At 41.4% G+C, this 17854-nt stretch overlaps 2 protein-coding genes across 6 annotated transcripts in view; one reads left to right on the top strand and one right to left on the bottom strand.

The window, feature by feature from the left end:
* Window positions 1–5658, top strand: part of cpne3 (copine III) — a 35403-nt gene extending 29745 nt beyond the window's left edge. For 3 of the 5 annotated variants that reach the window (XM_046292435.1, XM_046292434.1, XM_046292437.1), the window contains exons 12-15: window positions 1693–1744; window positions 1835–1968; window positions 2158–2394; window positions 3366–5658. In XM_046292435.1, coding sequence (XP_046148391.1) covers window positions 1693–1744; window positions 1835–1968; window positions 2158–2394; window positions 3366–3527 — 585 coding nt within the window. In that variant the 3' untranslated portion in view covers window positions 3528–5658. Of the gene's footprint in view, window positions 1–1692; window positions 1745–1834; window positions 1969–2157; window positions 2395–2786; window positions 3039–3365 lie in introns of all 5 variants that reach the window. The other 2 variants (XR_006830760.1, XM_046292436.1) reach the window with 2 other exon arrangements.
* Window positions 5659–5866: 208 nt separating this feature from the next.
* LOC123990397 (cyclic nucleotide-gated cation channel beta-3-like) overlaps window positions 5867–17854 on the bottom strand; it is a 39922-nt gene continuing 27934 nt past the window's right edge. Inside the window, exons 10-18 of the mRNA XM_046290954.1 lie at window positions 16586–16708; window positions 16121–16262; window positions 15703–15862; window positions 15421–15518; window positions 15223–15306; window positions 8453–8571; window positions 7943–8095; window positions 7625–7775; window positions 5867–6212 (exon numbers count right to left, since the gene is read on the bottom strand). Of these exons, the coding sequence (XP_046146910.1) occupies window positions 6177–6212; window positions 7625–7775; window positions 7943–8095; window positions 8453–8571; window positions 15223–15306; window positions 15421–15518; window positions 15703–15862; window positions 16121–16262; window positions 16586–16708 (1066 nt within the window). The 3' untranslated portion in view covers window positions 5867–6176. The remainder of the gene's footprint in view (window positions 6213–7624; window positions 7776–7942; window positions 8096–8452; window positions 8572–15222; window positions 15307–15420; window positions 15519–15702; window positions 15863–16120; window positions 16263–16585; window positions 16709–17854) is intronic.

A 17854-nucleotide genomic window follows, 5' to 3' on the forward strand; every position in this document is an offset into this window, starting at 1 on the left:
CAAAAAGTTATATTTTGGTTTCATCTGACCATATGGCATTCTCCCAATCTTCTTCTGGATCATCCAAATGCTCTCTAGCAAACTTCAGACGGGCCTGGACATGTACTGGCTTAAGCAGGGGGACACGTCTGGCACTGCAGGATTTGAATCCCTGGCGGCGTAGTGTGTTACTGATGGTAGGCTTTGTTACTTTGGTCCCATCTCTCTGCAGGTCATTCACTACGTCCCCCCGTGTGGTTCTGTGATTTTTGCTCACCGTTCTTGTGATCATTTTGACCCCACGGGGTGAGATTTGGCTTGGAGCCCCAGATCGAGGGAGATTATTAGTGGTCTTGTATGTCTTCCATTTCCTAATAATTGCTCCCACAGTTGATTTCTTTAAACCAAGCTGCTTACCTATTGCAGATTCAGTCTTCCCAGCCTGGTGCAGGTCTACAATTTTGTTTCTGGTGTCCTTTGACAGCTCTTTGGTCTTGGCCATAGTGGAGTTTGGAGTGTGACTGTTTGAGGTTGTGGACAGGTGTCTTTTATACTGATAACAAGTTCAAACAGGTGCAATTAATACAGGTAACGAGTGGAGGACAGAGGAGCCTCTTAAAGAAGAAGTTACAGGTCTGTGAGAGCCAGAAATCTTGCTTGTTTGTAGGTGACCAAATACTTATTTTCCACCATAATTTGCAAATAAATTCATTAAAATTCCTACAATGTGATTTTCTGGATTTTCTTTCTCATTTTGTTTGTCATAGTTGAAGTGTACCTATGATGAAAATTACAGGCCTCATCTTTTTAAGAGGGAGAACTTGCACAATTGGTGGCTGACTCAATACTTTTTTGCCCCACTGTAGATGGCATCATGAGGCAGGAAAATGATGTGGATACACTGAAGCAACATCTCAAGACATCAGTCAGGAAGTTAAAGATTGGTCGCAAATGTGTCTTCCAAATGGACAATGACCACAAGCATACTTCCAATTTGTGGCAAAATGGCTTAAAGACAACAAAGTCAAGGTGTTGGAGTGGCCATCACAAAGCCCTGACCTCAATCCTATAGAAAATATGTGGGCAGAACTGAAAAGGCGTGTGCGAGCAAGGAGGCCTACACCAGCTCTGTTAGGAGGAATGGGCCAAAATTTACTGACCTTATTGTGGGAAGCTTGTAGAACGCTACCCAAAATGTTTTACCCAAGTTAAAGAATTTAAAGGCAAAGCTAACAAATACTAATTGACTGTATGTATACTTCTGACCCACTGGGAATGTGATGAAATAAATAATTCTCTATTATTCTGACATTTCACCATCTTAAAATAAAGTGGTTATCCTAACTGACCTAAGCCAGGGAATTATTACTAGGATTAAATGTCAGGAATTGTGAAAAACTGAGTTTAAATGTATTTGGCTCAGGTGTTTAACTTCTGACATCAACTGTATATATAAGGCCTTTTTTAAGTAGTGCTTATGCCACCTTTTATAAAGCATAGGTTTGTCATATTTGACAGTGGGTTGTGCCACATTTTTAAAACCTTTTATAATGCGTGACATACAGTTATAGATTAACACTTATGTGGTGTTTTATAAAGGCTTTATGGAGCCTTTATAAGCTGAACATTTCAATCGGGACCCATTTGGGTCTACAAGTATTATTTCTATCAGAAATTCTCATTAAATTGTTCTGGATGTATTGTGTTTTACAGGTTTCTCATGAGTTCCCTCTCAATTTCAACCCTGCAAATCCATTCTGTGCAGGTATGTGTGCAGACAGTTTTTGAAGGAAACAGTTATAATATGGTAATATAGGGTTTGGGAGTTTTTCACAGTTTGTGTGTGCGTCTACAGGTATCGAGGGTGTAGTGGAGGCCTACAGAGTGTGTCTTCCCCAGGTGAAGCTCTACGGTCCCACTAACTTCTCTCCCATCATCAACCATGTAGCCCGCTTCGCTATGCAGGCTACCCAGCAGAAAACTGCTTCTGTGAGTAGCTACAGTATGCTACATACTGTACTGCCTCTGTCTGTACTGTAAGGTTTTCCAGCACACAGCTTTGACCTACTACAGTAGCTATGTTGGTCTACTGTACTTCAAACAACATGTATTGTTGATTCCAACCTCAAATAGCCTAATTCATACTCCTCATCCTCTTCTCCTCCCTCCTCTTCCAAGCAATACTTTGTCCTCCTGATCATAACGGACGGCGTGATCACGGATCTGGACCAGACACGCTCCGCCATCGTTAATGCCTCCCGTCTGCCCATGTCCATTATCATCATCGGTGTGGGCGGGGCCGACTTCACCTCCATGGAGTTCCTGGACGGTGACGACGGGCGGCTCAGAGCGCCAACGGGAGAGACTGCTGCACGGGACATAGTCCAGTTTGTCCCCTTCAGACAGTTCCAGAACGTGAGTAGATCGTCATGCTGCTTAAAGCTGCTCTGCTCTCTGGAAAGGCTTGGATGATGGTATCCATATGTTTCTACAACGTTGTTTATAGGATGACTGAGGTGTTGATACCATAGAAAAATAACCACAATTATGGCATCATTGACTTGAGTGTGAATCCTGTTCTGCTCATTCTATGTCTGTGGGTGTAGTCTCCTGTGTACTGACTAACTGCCTGCTTTAAGGCCACCCAGCATACGTTTAACCACCTCAAATTATCAAAAACATCTCCTTTCCAATCATCATGGATCCTCAATTGTTGAAATCTGCATCACTTCAACTACCCCCCCCCCCCCAACCCTTAGAGCCTCTCCCACCCAGCATTGTTACTGTACCTTCTCATCTTGTTTCAGGCACCCAGGGAAGCTCTTGCTCAAAGCGTACTGGCAGAGTTGCCTGGACAAGTGGTGTCCTACTTCAGTATACACAAACTGAAGCCTCCCCATGACCCTGAGTCCCAGCCCTCAGCCCCATCAGCCTCAGCCCTATGAGTCCCAGCCTCAGCCCAGTACTTCGTAGAAATGTAGGGATACATCCCCCAAATGCTTCAGCTACTCCCCATTGGCTTCTTCAACCCAACCCCTGCCTGTGTGCTTGCTTCCATGGTACGCCTGTCCTAGCTACTAGCTAGCTTAGAATAATCATAAAGCATGGCTGCTTGCAGGGCTCACCCAGCCCTATTGTTGTCATTGGTTATTTTGTATGAAAATGAAAGTACAAGGGACTTGAATGAAAGTAGTCCTATTCAATGCATGGTTCTGCTCACGCCTGTATTGTCAGCCTGGTATTTAATCATTGTGAAAATGCCTGCCCTATATGATCAGTTGTCACAAATAGATACTCATTTTCTCAAATGTTTTTTGCCTCTCTCTGCATTTTCCTTAATTGTCTCTTTACTTTCTCCATACCCCCTCTTTTCTTTCCATCTCCAGTCTCCTAAAGAAGCTCTGGCCCAGTCTGTGTTGGCTGAAGTCCCTGGTCAGGTGGTCACCTACTTCAACATGAACAAGCTGAGTCCTCCAAACACTGACACTCCCCCTGCCCCCGTCCCTACACCGCCAGCTACGGCAGACATGCCCACCCTGACCTCCTAGTGCCCAGGAGAGGAACCAACCCCAGTACCAACCCATCCCCACCTGATCGAAGACGAGTAGACAGTCGCTCATCTCAGTAGCTACCATAAGCACTCTCTGCTATTTATCATTGTGTCAAAGGGATCATGACAGGTATACAACGCTCTAGCCATTACTAACTAGCATGTGTCAGGTTGAATTGAGCAGGATGGAAGTTTTTTAGGAGGAAATTCTACAAAACACTGCATGTGTACTTACAGCAACCAACAACACATTGGTCCAGTCTGGCTTGTTCCCAATCTCCGTCAGTAAGCCAGTCCCAGAAGCATGTGTACATATACCCATATGCACAGTGTCTAGTGAAAGTCTACACATCCCTTGCACAGTTGTCACATTTTGCTGCCTTAAAACTAAATCTAAAAGGGATTAAATTGTATTTCTTCCTACGATATATATTGCGATTTGATGTTCCAAACATATTGCTCACTATATGTCTGCTGAACGCATGATAATTATTTTTTATATCAGTCATGGAAAGGAAAGTGTTGGCTTACTATTTAAAAAGATGGAGAACAAGCTATAGGATGAAAAATACTGGCGTTTTGGAACAGCCGACGAGCCAAACTATTTTTATATATTTTTTTACAAATCAATACTTGTCAAAGTATCGATATAATATCATGACATGTAACTATCAATTACTGCCCCATCACTACTTTAATTACTGCCCCATCACTACTTTAATTGCTGCCAAAGGTGCTTCCACCAAGTATTAACTCTGGAGTGTAAAAAGATGTACATTTTTTTGTAATTCATTTTGACAATTTTCTTTACTTCATTCAATTTGAAAATGTGGAGCAGGCTGTTTAGATCAGTATGAAAAAAATCTAATGAAATCCCTTTTAGAGATGTAAAATGTGACAACTGTGGAAGGGTCGTGTAGACTCACTAGGCAATGGCAATCTTTTTTAAGTAGCCTAATGCTTCTTAGTTACTCCTATTTTATACCGTTTTGCCTTTTTTAGTAAACACTTAACCATAATTGCTCCTGTAAGTTGCTCTGGATAAGTGCCTTGCTCAACGACATATTTTTCACTTTGTCAGCTTGGGATTCGAACCAGTAACCTTACAGTTACTGGCCCAACGCGCTTAACCGCTAGGCTATCTGCCACCCTATTTTACTATAAACCTTGCTTCATCAGATGTTTTTATTATAGCTTGGCACATTTGTATATTTTTACTAAATTTAATGCTCAGTATAGATTAGTTTTCCAGCTGTGAGTAGCATTGTATCTACAGTAATTATCCAGTCCTCAAAATAGTTGAGGTAAATTTTGTTTATTCAAACAGGCTAAATGCATGCTTCTTTTTAAGTGATGGTTTTTAAACTGACAGTTTAGCAAATTGGATATTGTGTTGTGAATGCAGCTTTTGAGTGAATGACATTCATAGTGTATTAATCGTTCCACTCCAGAATAATGCTGATTTCTTGATGTTTGTGTATTGAGTCGCTATAGAGCGCTCATTTTTCTTCCTCTTGTGCCAATTATGCTTGCAGAGACACTTTATGGACTAGCTTGCAGAGTTCCTATTCCATTTGAGCATAAATAATTGAATTCAATTATGACCATATTCATTATGTAAATGTCAGCTTCAGCATACATTTTGTGTTAATATTGATAAACGATTTACTTTAACTTCTCCTTCCCCACTGATAATTGATCAGGTTTAAACTGGAACTTCAGCTGTATTAGTTATTTTGTCATTCATAATTTGTTTATGGGTTCCTATAAATTGAGGGCCTTATATTATAGATACTACTACAGTATAGTAAGTAACACAATCAAATGGTTCTTTCTGCTCTTCCAAGTTATGTGAATGTCCTATATATCCTGGGTGGTTCGAGCCCTAAATGTTGATTAGCTTAAAGCAGTGGTATATCAGACCGAATACCATGGGTATGACAAAAAAAAGTACTTTTTACTGTTCTAATTATTTGCGTCGTGCATAAGAGCAGCCCGTAGCCATATACCACACCCCCTCTGGCCTTACGTGTGTGTGCCTTGTGCCATTTATAGCTGTTTTTCCCCCAAAGGAATCGAGCATATTTCTAATATTGTATGATGATCACAAGTAAACGTTGTTTATCTACCACAATGTGTGTTTCTTAGGTGGGGAAAAAAAGTTTGCTTCTTCAACTTGTTTTTTTAATGTTACATTGATTCCATAGGATTCTAAGGTTGCGTTTACACAGGCAGCTCAATTCTTAATTTCATTAATTGGTCTTTTGACCAGTCAGATCAGCTGAAAAAATATCTGATGTTAACTGAAATGAAAAAGATAAGACACTGTAGTTGTAGTAAACATTTTAATAGTTTTATGAAAAGTACTATTTACAGTGTACAAAGTTTAACATGCTGGTATTCTCCATCATAATGCTAAAAGCACAGAGATCAGAACTCACTGACTAATCCAAGCATAATAAATTGTCAACAACACACGCAAAATTTGGTTCTGGGTTCTGAGATCAATCGAAACAAAAATATTTCTAACACATTGCTAAACGTTTTGCTGCGGTGTGTACTAATGAATACACTCCAGTGCAGTAGAGGAATATAAACAAAGATGGCAGATCCAAGTAAAGGATCAGATGTCTCACCCTCCACTCTTTTACTTCCCCTGCTGCTGCTCCTTTGCTTGTGCAGCCTGGAAAGAAAGAAAACATGAACCTCAGTCAGATATTTCTGCTGTAGGTAGCCTTTATCCTAAATCAAATACTGTATGAGATCTAAGAGTTGATCACCTAAGCCAGATCGCATCTACAGTGCCATGAAAAGGTATTTGTCCCCTTTCTGATTTTCTCTATTTCTTTATACTGGATGTTATCAGATCTTCAACAAAAACCTAATATTAAAGGGAACCGGAGTTTACAAATAACAAGAAAATGGATACCTATTTTATTAAAGTTAGGCATCACCCAATTCCCCTGTGTGAAAAAGTAATTGCCCCCTTACACTCAATAACTGGTTGTGCCACCTTTAACTGCAATCACTGCAACCAAATGCTTCCTGTGGAGGGATTTTGGCCCAATCTTGCATGCAGAAATGCTGTACCTCAGCAACATGTGGTTTTCAAGTCCTGTCACAACATCTCAATTGGAATTAGGTTTGGACTTTGACTAGGCCATTCCAAAACTTCACATTTGTTGGTTTTTAGACATTTGCATGTAGACTTGATTGTGTGTTTTGGATCATTGTCTTGCTGCGTGATCCAGCTGCGCTTCGGCTCACAGACTGATTGGTCCCATTATGCCTGGCGAAAACCAAACACTGCATTCCACAGGAAGAACCTTTTATACCAGCGGTCAGGCATGTTGGTGTTGTGTGATGCTTCGTTGCCTCAGGACCTGGACGACTTGCCTAACAGAGCAGAATTCATGGTTCCTTCTATATCAGATAATTCTACAGGAGAATGTCAGGCCGTAAAACAAAAAGTCTACATGAAAATGGTTAAAAAGCAGCAAATTTGATGTTTTGGAATGGCCTAGTCAAAGTCCAAACCTAATCCCAATTGAGATGTTGTGGTGGACTTGAAACGAGCAGTTCATGCTTAAACCCACGTTGCTGAATTAAAGCAATTCTACATGGAAGAGTGTGTCAGAACTCCTCAACAACAACGTGAGAGACTGATCAACAACTACAGGAAACATTTGGTTGGAGTCATTGCCGGTAAAGGTGGCCCAACCAGTTAGTGAGTGTAAGGATGACTTTTTTCACACAGGGGAATTAAGTGTAGCATAACTTTGTTTATGAAATAAGTGTGTTATTTGTTCACTCAGGTTCCCTTTATCTAATGTTATGTTTTAGTTGAAGAAGATCTGATAACATTCAATATCAAAAATATGCTAAATTAGAAAGGGGGCTAAAACTTTTTCACAGCACTGTAACAGTGCTCAACTCTGGGTGCATGCCCTCAATATTGAACACAGTCTGGTCGACAACATGGGCATGCTGCAATGTCGAGCTATAGCTTGTCAGTGGGTGCTATGCCATGTGTAATGTGGGTGCTCTGTCGTAGTGCGTAATACTAATGTAAAGGGAGCTGTAGCTGGACTGTACCTTGAGTTTCTCCAAGAAGCCTCCTTTGCCAAAGCCTCCAAAGATGCGCGCCATTTTAGGAGTGGGGGGTTTGGGTCCAAACAGCGCTATTCCTTTCGTCTTGTCAACCTCACCCTTAGCACCAGCTGGACCCTTCGCCTTCATCAGTTTCCTTTCAGAGCAGACTCACAACAGTCAACATTCTTAGAGACACAATGATCACAATCTTGCAGAGCGGTTGATTAAAAACACACAGAACTTGATTAATTATGGTAAGTCTAACTTTGCTCATTCTTAGTATAGGTCTCATACATTAGCTAGCCCACGCAAAGAACTTACCTTCCTTTCTTGGCCAGCACTCTCTGTGAATTTGGGTAGTGGACCAAGATGTCAACCAGGTCTTTCTTATCCAGGACAAAAAGGTTGACAAAGCCATGAGCTTTTACGTTAGCAGTCCTTCTGTTCCCGCCATCTTTGGCAGACTGTAGCAGACTGAGGAAGAGCATCGATTCAGAGCTCTGAAGATCCTCGACCAACACTCACACTTAGAAATTCATCTGTAATAGTAACCCACTGGGCACAGACAACAGTTCAACATCTGATTTTGATTTGTTTGTATTGTCAACTAATGTGAATTTGTCTGAAAAACAAATATTCCCTTACATTGACTTTAAAAAATATATATAATCCAGTTTTCTACGTTGATTCAAGGTCAATCACAGATTCTTTGGGTTGAAATGACTTGGAAACTAACTTTGATCCAACCAGTTTTTGCCCAGTGGGAAGCTCTTCTACTGGAGGTTAATATTATTACATTGGAATATTGTAGTGTAATGATAATTATAATACCTGATTTCTCCAAACACACAGCCGGCCTTCAGCGTCACAAACACAATGGAGTTATCTGGTCCACCAACCACCTGCACCTCTCCACCCTTTATGATGTACATCTCTTTACCAATGTCACCCTACAGAAGAAAACGATCAAACAGAACACAGATTGGAAAATGTAAACTCACCAAAAAAAGAAGCGTCCTCTCACTGTCAACTGCGTTTATTTTCAACAAACTTGTGTAAATATTTGTCTGAACATAAGATTCACAACTGAGACATAAATTGAACAAGTTTCACAGACATATGCCTAACAGAAATGGAATAATGTGTCCCTGAACATAGGGGGGATCAAAATCCAAAGTAACAGTCAGTATCTGGTGTGGCCACCAGCTGCATTAAGTACTGCAGTGGATCTCCTCCTCATGGACTGCACCAGATTTTCCAGTTCTTGCTGTGATATGTTACCCCACTCTTTCACCAAGGCACCTGCAAGTTCCCGGACATTTCTGGGGGGAATGGCCCTAGCCCTCACCCTCCGATCCAACAGGTCCCAGACGTACTCAATGGGATTGAGATCCGGGCTCTTCGCTGGCCATGGAGGAACACTGACATTCCTGTCTTGCAGGAAATCACACACAGAACGAGCAGTATGGCTGGTGGCATTGTCATGCTGGAGGGTCATGTCAGGATGAGCCTGCAGGAAGGGTACCACATGAGGGAGGAGGATGTCTTCCCTGTAACGCACAACTTTGAGATTTCCTGCAATGACAACAAGCTCAGTCTGATGATGCTGTGACACACTGCCCCAGACCATGACGGACTCTCCACCTCAAAATCCGACCATCACCCCTGGTGAGACAAAACTGCAACTCGTCAGTGAAGAGCATTTTTTGCCAATCCTGTCTGGTTCAGCAACGGTGGGTTTGTGCCCATAGGCGACGTTGTTGCCGGAGATGTCTGGTGAGGACCTGCCTTACAACAGGCCTACAAGCCCTCAGTCCAGCCTTTCTCAGCCTATTACGGACAGTCTGAGCACTGATGGAGGGATTGTCCGTTCCAAGTGTAACTCGGGCAGTGGATGTTGCCATCCTGTACCTGTCCCGCAGCTGTGATGTTTGGATGTACCGATCCTGTGCAGGTGTTGTTACACGTGGTCTGCCACTGCGAGGACGATCAGCTGTCCATCCTGTCTCCATGTAGCTCTGTCTTAGGTGTCTCACAGTACTTCCATTGCAATTTATTGCCCTGGCCACATCTGCAGTCCTCATGCCTCCTTGCAGCATGCCTAAGGCACGTTCACGCAGATGAGCAGGGACCCTGGGAATCTTTCTTTTATGTGTTTTTCCGAGTCAGTAGAAAGGCCTCTTTAGTGTCCTATGTTTTCATAACTGTGACCTTAATTGCCTACCGTCTGTAAGCTGTTAGTGTCTTAACGAATGTTCCACAGGTGCATGTTCATTAATAGGTTATGGTTCATTGAACAAGCATGGGAAAAATGTGTTTTTAACCCTTTACAAATTAAGGTTTGGGAAGTTATTTGGATTTTTATGAATCATCTTTGAAAGACAGGGTCCTGAAAAAGGGATGTTTCTTTTTTTTGCTGAGTTTAGTTTAAAATCACAGGGTGACGTTGTGGATGCTCTGAAATTACATATTGACTTTTATCCTCATTGCATTAGACCTTTTAAAAAGGAAGAAGCCCCTCCCTCATGGAAGGAAGCCATCATAACTGTCTTACCAAAAGAGGGTAAAGACAAAGAACATATCAGTAATTATAGGCCAATCTCGATTTTGAATTATGACTATAAGCTATACACCTCGGTTATTACCAAGAGACTTGAAACCTTTATCGGATCAAATTGAGTTGGGCCAAACTGGGTCTATTAGAGGCCGTCAAACCCAAGATAACTACATATCATAAATAAGATTAAAAGAATGCACTTATTGGTCCATTTAGATGCAGAAAAGGCATTTAGCGTTAATTTTACTTATGTCAAGTTTTAGAGAGATTTGGCTTTAAAAAGGACGCAATCCAATATTTTTAAAACATTTGTCATTAAAGGGAATGGCCATCTGACAAATAAAATAACTTTACAACGTGGCACACGTCAGGGATGTTGCACCTCACCTGAGCCTTGTACATTGCCTTGTACGTTGCCTTGTACATTGAGCAGAGTGATAAAGCAAAATTATGATTTTCGAGTTATTAGCATCAGAGGAAAAGAGCATAACATTTACTGACCCTAACACTTGCTTCCCAAAACTAATGAACATTCTGGAAGAATATGCCATCAGGGCATGGACAAGGTGTCGAAAGCGTTCCACAGGGATGCTGGCCCATGTTGACGCCAAGTCACAAGTAAGTCACAAGGTCTGAATCTAAAATCGAGTCCCAAGTAGAATGGGTTTAGACTCAAGTCAAGTCCAAGTTGTGCATTCTAAGAGCAAGCCTCTAAAAAAAATCTATACCTGCAAGGACTTGTTCAACTACAAAGTTTTGTCAATTTATTGAGTCTGCCAGACAGCCCTTTTCATTACTTTGTCTATAACACATTTTAATTATGTAATTGTAAAATAGGGACCCCAGGACCATACAATTACCCAATTGGCAATTACAAACAATAAACTGGTTCTGCATATACGAAACAATCATTTTATCTTATTCAACGACTCCAATGTGTGGAGTGCAGTCCACATAGCCTATTACACGCTCTTATTACGCACAACCAGAATGACAGAGACATAGGACACAGAACTCTGACATAACCCGGGAAATATGAACAAAGAAAACTAAAACATGGAATTTAAACAGAACTTCTACCTCCATGAGTCTTGTGAACATTCATGTGCAGAATAAACATTGTGCCCACTGAGGGTAAGAAATGGTTGGCTGCATAACAATGTATCGTAGGCCTATCAAACAGAAATGGCTGTGTTGCAATAAACTGTACGGGGATGGAATGATGAACCGCCAGCAGTTATTGTAGTATGAGATGGAATGTAGATTTACCACATGGGGCCGGCCTATGCATTTTAAATGTGTGAGAGCAAGCATTTCAACAAGAGAAAAAAAACACTCCACTGGCGGTAGTTTGGAGAGCGCAAGTTAAGAGCCACGCCTATGGTACGTCTTTGCCACAGTAATACACTATATATACAAAAGTATGTGGACACCCATTCAAATTAGTGGATTGAGCTATTTCAGTCACACCCGTTGCATAAAATTGAGCACAAAGCCATGCAGTCTCCATAGACAAACATTGGAAGTAGAATGGCCTTACTGAAGAGCTCAGTGACTTTCAGTGTGGCACTGTCATAGGATGCCACCTTTCCAACAAGTCAGTTTGTCAAATTTCTGCCGTGCTAGAGCTGCCCCGGTAAACTGGAAGTGCTGTTATTGTGAAGTGGAAAGTCTAGGAGCAACAATGTCTCAGCCTTAAAGTGGTAGGCCACACAAACTCATAGAACGGGACTGTTCTGCCTTATTATTATTTGACCATGCTGGTCATTTATGAACATTTGAACATCTTGGTCATGTTCTGTTATAATCTCTACCCGGCACAGCCAGAAGAGGACTGGCCACCCCACATAGCCCGGTTCCTCTCTAGGTTTCTTCCTAGGTTTTGGCCTTTCTAGGGAGTTTTTCCTAGCCACCGTGCTTTTACACCTGCATTGTTTGCTGTTTGGGGTTTTAGGCTGGGTTTCTGTACAGCACTTTGAGATATCAGCTGACGTACGAAGGGCTATATAAATAAATTTGATTTGATTTGATTTGACTGCCGAGTGTTGAAACGCATAGCGCGTAAAAATCGGTTGCAATATTCACCACCAAGTTCTAAACTGCCTCTGGAAGCAACATCAGCACATGAACTGTTTTTCAGGAGCTTCATGAAATTGGTTTCCATGGCTGAGCAGCCGTACACAAGCCTAAGATCAGCATGCGCAATGCCAAGCATAGGCTGGAGTGGTGTAAAGCGTGCCACCATTAGACTCTGGAGCAGTGGAAACGTGGTCTCTGGGGTGATGAATCACACTTTACCATCTGGCAGTCTGACTGACTAATCTGTGTTTGGCAGATGCCAGGAAAACAAATGCATAATGCCAACTGTAAAGTTTGGTGGAAGAGGAATAATAGTCTGGGGCTATTTTTCATGGTTCTGGCATGGGGGAAATCTTAACACTACAGCTTACAATGACATTCTAGACAATTTTGTGCTTCCAACTTTGTGGCAACAGTTTGGGGAAGGCTCTTTCCTGTTTTATCATTACAGTGCCCCTATGCACAAAGCGAGGTCCATACAGAAATGGATTGTCGAGGTCGGTGTGGAAGAACTTAACTGGCATGCACAGAGCCTTGACCTCAACCCCATCGAACACCTTTGGGATGAATTGGAACGCTGACTGCCTAATCGCCCAACATCTGTGCCTGACCTCACTAATGCTCTAGTGGCTGAATGGAAGAAAGTCCCCGCAGCAATGTTCCAACATCTAGTGGAAAACCATCCCAGAAGAGTGGAGGCAGTTATAGCAGCAAAGGGGGACCAACTCCATATTCATTTTGTATTGAGACAAGCAGGTGTCCACATACTTTTGGTCATGTTGTGTAATTACTTTTTAAAATCCAAATGCAAGCTTCATAAGTAAAATATCAATTCCAAGCAATTGTTACATATCCAAAATATCAGTAGACCTATGCTAGTAATTGTTGCCCAATTGCTGATGAGCTTGCAAAGTAAACAGCTAATATTCAAGTTGGCTGGATGTCCTTTGGTGGTGGACTATTGTTGATACACACTGGGAACTGTTGAGTGTGAAAAACCCTGCAACATTGCAGTTCTTGACACAAATGGGGTTGCCTGGCACAACCACCATACCCTGTTCAAAGGAATTTAAATATTTTGTCGTGCCCATTCACCCTCTGAATGGCACGCATACACAATGTCTCAATCCTCTCAAGGCTTATCAATCCCTCCTACACTTCATCTACACTTATTGAAATGGATTGAACAAGTGACAATAAGGAATCATAGCTTTCACCTGGTTAGTCTATGTAATGAAAGGAGCAGGTGTTCATAATGTTTTGCACACTCAGTGTATATAACAAACTATAAACCAATTATCCTAAATATTCCTAAAAATATACAGTAGAAAGATGGTCCCTTCTTCATCTAGATTTCAGCTCTATAATAGAGACAGTTACATTTATATTTTCCCCAGATTGCTTTACCTATTCCAGTCTCTATCAGTTGCAGTCCCCTCGAAACAATTAATATCACTACATTTGGAGGTAACCAAGGATTAGATATTAGACTCTTCAGCTCCCTAAAGACAAAGGGGATGGCACTACCTAATCTTAGGGAATATTACTTAGCTGCACAATTTAGGCCAATAGTGTGTTGGTGTGACACAATACAGTGCTATATGGAAAGATATTGAGGCTGCCGTTCAAGGTCGCCCAATCCAGTCTGTAGCTGGGGATAAAGACACATTTGGGACATTAACAGGAATGTTGAAATGGTTTGCGTTTTGATCCAAAATTTAAACCAGGTATTTATGATTTTAAAAAATAAGGAATGGCCTGAGAGAGGCATTACAGAACTTTGTAACATTGTAGAAGATGGAGAATTCTTAGGTTTTCAGAATTTAAAAAGAGAAATATAGCATGGAAAACCAAGATTTCTTCAGAAACTTACAGTTAAGGGACTATTTCTAAAAAGAGAGAAATGTATTCTTCAATACCAAACCAAATATGGCTAACCATGTGATTTGAAATGCAAATAAATCAGGCAATGTCGAAGATAATCTATTTACTATTTACTTTGTCATGGCCAGATAGCCTCTAGAAAAGACTCAACTCTTTATATTAAAGTGAAATTGAGAAAAGGAACTGAATATAGACATCTCAGAGGAAGACTGGGACAATAGATGCAGTACTCAGAGTTTTGTTGGAAAACAAAATTGGCTTTTTTTTTTTATCACTCCTAGAATGAAAAGTCAACAGCTAGGCATACAACAGCCATGCTGCCGGCTGTGGGACCATGTGGATGCTAACCACACCCATTGTTTTGGGGAATGTCAGAAGATGTCATTGTTTTTGGGATTATGAGTGTTCGGTGTTAAAAGATATCCTAGTATATGAAGTCCCTAGAACTGTAATGTTCCAGAGAATGTGATGGGCAGTGACAGATACCTGATAAAAGTTATCCTTGCTGCAATTAGAAAAGCCATTACCAGGAACTGGTATAAAGTAGAAGCCCAAAATGTTAAGAATGGCAAAGTATAATCCAATAAATCTTTAATATGGAAAGCTTGACATATGCTTTAAGACTCCGAAAACCTCTATTTGAAAGTAACTGGGACAAATGGATATCCACAAATCAGGAAGACCTGATTAACTAATATCTTGTTAACAATACAACTCTCTCTATACTTTATATATTATTCAGTATGTATTGGATGGCATCTTCTGTTTGCTTTGATTTATTCTTCAGTTTCATTGTTTCTGTTGCTTTTTTCGCTGTATTGTTTTGAAAAAGACTCAAATCCAAGTCAGTGGAGGCTGCTGAGTGGAGAACGGCTCATAATAATGGCTGGACTGGAGCGAATGGAATGACATCAAACACATGGAAACCATGCGTTTGATGTATTTCATACCGTTCCACCCATTCCGCTCCAGCCATTACCATGAGCCCATCCTCCCCAATTAACATGCCACCAACCTCCAAGTGTATGAAGAAAATACATATTGAGTATATTATGCAACAGTGACAATCCCATACACTCACCTTCTTCACCACAAAGTCCCCAGGTAGATATATAATAGACTTGAGCCTCAGCAACATGTCTACCAACATCTGCTTATCACAGCCCTTGGGAATAGAGAAAACAGTCAGATAACATTTAGCCAACGTTCAGAGGGTGATGCAGGTGGGCTGTTAGTTGCCTGTTGGCATAATGACATGTTCATTTCCACCTATATTTACCTGAAAAAGAGCAATTTTATCAAAGGTGGCAAAGTTTACATCCACACCAATGGCTGTTCTCATAACAAGAGGCATCTGCTCCAGCAGTACAGACTCGTCTGGAGAGAGAGTAGGGAGAGATGTAAGAGGAAGAAACATTTTTTCAAGACACTACTACAGAGTAAATGTACACCATGTTAATTGATGATTTGCCATAAAATGACATTTTAACATTATTTACAGCACAATTATGACAGCATGGAGTCAAGATGAATTTATTCCCCACTATTATTTATTGCTTACCCAGCATTCCCTGGGCGTCCCAGGTGTAGTTGTACCAGGTGCGTACTCTGTTCTGCACCAAGTCGGGGATGGTGAAAGTGTTCATGTATTCCACACAGCCGTCCATGGAGGCCCGGAAATATGTCTGGCCCTGCGTGGCAGCCCCGATGACATCTCTCATCTGTGCCAGAAGAAACCAATCAAATACTTTCAATCCAGGACCACACAACAAACCAGTGTTGGGGTCAATTCCATTTCAATCTCGTCAATTCCAGAATGACATTTTAGTCCATTTCCTCATTTAAAAGAAATTTGATTGGCAATGTCAGTTGACTTCCTGAATTGAAATGGAATTTACCACAATCATAATTGTTACAAGAGGATGGCTGCCTCTTGCCTGGATTGCATTCTGCATGTCTTTAGAATAGTGATACTGTACCTGTCCAATCAAACTGGAGAACACAAAGACACCAGTAAAGAAGTTGGTCATCTGGAAACAGATCTCAAACACAGTGCCAGGCTCAGGAAGACCCCCAATGTTGATCAGACTACGAACAGCGAAGTAATAACAACGCAGGTACCTGTGGGAAGGAAGACGGTTACTCAAACCCCTAATCCACAGTGAAGGCAATGGAGACACTGGTTTAGGGAAAACTACATATTGAGAAACTGTAGCAGAAGTCTCGGAGACAAGAGACTATATTAGAAGTATAGAACGTTTTACTCCTCAGGATGCAAAATTCTGTCCATTTCCTCAAAATCCCCAGGTTTTACCAGAAGTCCCAGTTGGAATATTCCCAAAATCAGGAGAGAATAAGCAGGACAGCTGGAGTCCTCTTACCAGGATTTCTGGAAAACCTGGCAAATCTGAAACCCTATATACTCTACACAATAAAATACGTACGCGGTTCCATCTCCATCGTAGACCCATTTGGAGGTGCCGATGCCAAGGTACACTGACGCCACATAGTAGAAACAGGCATTGAGATGGAGCATGTACAGCAAGTAACCAGTAGTGCGACCAACTCTGAATAAACGCAGGGAAGAAGAAGTCTTAGATAACGGTTTTCTGTTGCGGCTCTGCTCAAGCTACAGTATTCTATCATCCTCCATTCATCCTGTATCATCATTTTCATAATTTATTACCGTCATTCATCACACATCTAACTAGACTATGCCACATAGCAGACACTTCCATTTTATAGATTTGAAAAAAAGTCACATCTGAAATTATTCGCACCCTTGATAAAGATGTCAAGGAGGAGGAATATCCGTACCAAACTTTAAAATGTATTTCCAGGCGCTAGCATTTTACCCCATCCTGAATTGGTTTAGAAATGATTATTCTGCCCCCTGGTGTCTCCTATTGCCCTGGAACAGGTGGTCTTCACTAATATATCCCTTAAGAGTGTAAACTACACTTTGGTCCTATTACTGCTCACACAATTTCCATTTGGTGCCACATTTTAAAGCAATGTAACTGGACATCAAAATGGCATAACCATACTCCAATATTGGCTTGCAATCTGGAGGGCGGTCTTTTGCATTCCCCCCCATTGTTCCAAATGTGGAGTCCATACCCTTACCAATAACATGGACAGTGATGGTTTGAGAACATTCCAAGATTTGAAAGATACATACACATTACTGGGTAACTCCTTTTTATATAGGCCTGCCAGTTGAGAGCCAGGCCCATCCACTGGGAAACCAGGCCCAGCCAATCACAATTATTTTTTTCCCCCAAAAAAGGGCTTTATTACAAACAGAAATACTATTCAGTTTCATTAGCTGTCCGTGTAGCTGGTCTTAGATGATCCCGCAGGCGAAGCTGCCGGATGTGGAAGTCCTGGGCTGGCATGGTTACAAGTGGTCTGCAGTTGTGAGGCCAGTTTGACGTACTGCCAAAATCTCTAAAACAACGTTGGAGGAGGCTTATGGAAATGAATATTAAATTCTCCAGCAACCGCTCTGGTGGACACTCCTGCAGTCAGCATGCCAATTGCATGCTCCCTCCTATTTTAGACATCTGTGGCATTGTGTTTTACAAAACTGCACATTTTAGTGTCCTTTTACTGCCCCCAGCAGAAGGTGCACCTGTGTAATCATCATGCTATTTAGTCAGCTTCTTGATATGCCACACCTGTCAGGTGGATGGATTATCTTGGCAAAGGAG

The sequence above is a fragment of the Oncorhynchus gorbuscha genome, linkage group LG12 (assembly GCF_021184085.1).
Source record: "Oncorhynchus gorbuscha isolate QuinsamMale2020 ecotype Even-year linkage group LG12, OgorEven_v1.0, whole genome shotgun sequence".
NCBI lineage: Eukaryota > Metazoa > Chordata > Actinopteri > Salmoniformes > Salmonidae > Oncorhynchus > Oncorhynchus gorbuscha.